The sequence below is a fragment of the Fukomys damarensis genome, unplaced genomic scaffold, assembly GCF_012274545.1.
Source record: "Fukomys damarensis isolate Sample0158 unplaced genomic scaffold, DMR_v1.0_HiC HiC_scaffold_31, whole genome shotgun sequence".
Taxonomy (NCBI): domain Eukaryota; kingdom Metazoa; phylum Chordata; class Mammalia; order Rodentia; family Bathyergidae; genus Fukomys; species Fukomys damarensis.
The window spans coordinates 22738433-22740957 of NW_022900943.1; the positions used below are offsets into that span (position 1 = coordinate 22738433).

General features: G+C 48.3%; 1 protein-coding gene and 1 long non-coding RNA gene across 5 annotated transcripts in view; one reads left to right on the forward strand and one right to left on the reverse strand.

Annotated features, from left to right (window-relative positions):
- The window catches only part of Trpm6 (transient receptor potential cation channel subfamily M member 6), a 152187-nt gene extending 151770 nt beyond the window's left edge, over nucleotides 1–417 (reverse strand). For 2 of the 4 annotated variants that reach the window (XM_019207732.2, XM_010625469.3), the window contains exon 1: nucleotides 262–394. In XM_019207732.2, coding sequence (XP_019063277.1) covers nucleotides 262–294 — 33 coding nt within the window. In that variant the 5' untranslated portion in view covers nucleotides 295–394. Of the gene's footprint in view, nucleotides 1–261 lie in introns of all 4 variants that reach the window. The other 2 variants (XM_010625476.3, XM_033757646.1) reach the window with 2 other exon arrangements.
- The window catches only part of LOC104863144, a 7744-nt gene continuing 5455 nt past the window's right edge, over nucleotides 237–2525 (forward strand). Inside the window, exons 1-2 of the long non-coding RNA XR_780492.2 lie at nucleotides 237–452; nucleotides 1357–2148. This is a non-coding gene — a long non-coding RNA (uncharacterized LOC104863144). The remainder of the gene's footprint in view (nucleotides 453–1356; nucleotides 2149–2525) is intronic.

A 2525-nucleotide genomic window follows, 5' to 3' on the forward strand; every position in this document is an offset into this window, starting at 1 on the left:
CGCCACCTCCTTGCTGGCCCCATTCCGGCTCCGCCAGCAGGGGCCGCAGGTCCTGCCCTTCTCAGGGTCGCCTGCTGCGGCCGAGACCACCGGCGTGATAATCGACTTCGGGTGGAGACTGGAGAGGACTTGAAAGCTGGTATTTCGCAAATCCCAGCTAGGTTAGATCCTAGTTAGGTATCTGTGCACCTGGCTCCACCCACAGCCCCTTGGGTCCCTGGGCTGCGACCTGGTGATTTGCCTAAACCCCTGTGTCCCTACCTGGAAGCCCTCCACGGTGGACTGGGTTTTCATCCTCGATGTGCAGGCCCAGCCGCCAAAGCTCCCTCGTCTGAGCTGTTAACTCTGGAGTCTGGAAAACCTGGGCTCCACCTCCACACGCTGCCTTTTACAGCCCTGTGGATCTGTCACAACACTTACTGGCCCCAGTTACACCTGAGCAGAAAGGGCAGGTGAGTCCTGCCTCACCATAGCGAGGCTCCAGTGGGACGTCCCGTGTCACCACGGACCTGCTTCGTGAGACTGTGTGGTTCTTGTCGCCTCTCTACAGTGGGGTGAGGGCGCCCAGGATCCAAGCTAACCGCGAAGCTTTGCTGCTTTGAGCAACTATGCATGTCATACCCTTCTGAGCCTCAGTTTACCTGTCTATGCAGGGAGAATAATGACGAAAAAGTTCACCCTGCTCAGAGAAGGTTGTATGAAACAAAGTAAATCATTTATTTTGCTCTCTTTGCAAAGTACCATGCAAATACTTCTTGTTGTTGTTGGGTTTTTTATTGTTGGTATATTAGTGTGTTGTTTTGTTTTGTTAGAGACAAGGTCTTGCTATGTATTTCAGACTTGCTGTATACTACAGAATTCACTGTGTAGTTTAGGCTGGCCTCGAACTTGTGGAGATCCCCCTGTCTCAGCCTCCAGACTGCTGGGATTACAGGCATGAGCCACTATGCCCAGGTCAAATGCTTTTGTTATTTCTGTTATGTCTGTGGGTTTCGCTGGCTAGGCAGTCTTGGTTAAGGTTGTGGTCTATAATTTTGAATGGATACCATTCAAATGCAGAGGAGGTGACACACCAAGCACCTGGTAAGGTTATGTTCACATTACCGCAGGCAGTGAACAATACGAGGCATTCATCCCTGACAAGGGACTTAAAATTAGGGCCACCTGTCCCTGTAGTCCAGTCTAATGTTTGTGCAGTGAGCTTACATTAGCAGACACAGTGAACAGGATTTGTTCCCCGATTTCCCAATATGGTTTTAATGAGCATTTCCTTATTAGAAAATTGGGACATCTCCTTTGTGTGTTGCACTATGCTGTTTTCCTATTAACACATTGTCTCTCCTTTCTCCTGCTTAGCTCATCTCCCTCAACGAGTACAAACATCTACAGGAGCAGAAGCTTTTCTCATGCTTGAGTGGCTCCATACATCTTCTCTGTGAGTTTTCCTTCAAACCTGGAGACTGGAATCCTCATCTGTCTACAGACCCACCAAGCCGATGAGACACCCACAACCTAAAATCCTCAAGATTATCCACGCACTGTGATGACTGCCTTCTAGCGTAATCTCTTTATGTTGGGATGGTCTTGAGGTCTTTATAGATCCAGCCTCAAAGCACTTAGAATTCCAAGCATCAGGTATCTGTTGTGCTTGTTCACGAGCAGTTTGTGATTCTGAAGCTGGACCAGAACCACCCAAGGCATCTGCTGAATTTGCGTTACTGGCACAAGTCCCACTGCTCTGCCATGTAATGGGCCAGTTAGTTCGAGAGACCAGGCGTTCACGCAAGGAAGGCAACTTTATTTGAAAAGCAGGCTCAGTGAAAAGATGGGGGACTCTTGTCCAGAGTTCATCTGACCAGGAAGCTGATTCAGGAATAGTTTATTTTGGCAGTTGACGGCTGTTACCAGACTGGGGTTGGCTTCTCACTGTGGATGGTGAGATGCACATCTGATCCCAATGGGCTAGTGGGCTGCTGCTTTTCAGTTCTGTACTTCTCAAGAACAAAGATGGTTATTTCCTCAGGCTATGCTTATCACAGATTCAGTCACCCTTGGACAGACCAGAGGGTACAGCTTTCCTGAGGCTCTCTTCCTGATCACCAAACTCTGATGATAATGGAGAAAGCACTTCACTCAAAGGTGTTACAGGTGCAGTCTGGTCTCCGTGCTCCAAATCAGGGCAGATTCCCAGGGAGGCCCTCCCACCCCTCCCACCCCACCTATGTATCTTATGGCGATTTCCAGGGTAGGGCCCAGGAGTCTTTCTTTCATAGGCCCCTCAACTTGTTGAAAATATTGTCTATACCACAGAAACTATTTCCTCTGCTGTGAAAAACTATAATACTACATAAGATCCTAATGATATAATGGACAATGTGAAATAGGAAGAAAGGGGCTAAAGGTGTAGGGAAAGTGGGAAGAGTAGAGGAAAGGGAATAAGGGAAAGAAAAAATATGAGAAAATGAAAAAATGGAAATGAAGTGTTTGTAAAAGGGGGAGGGGAGGAGGGATGAAGGGAGGGCAGG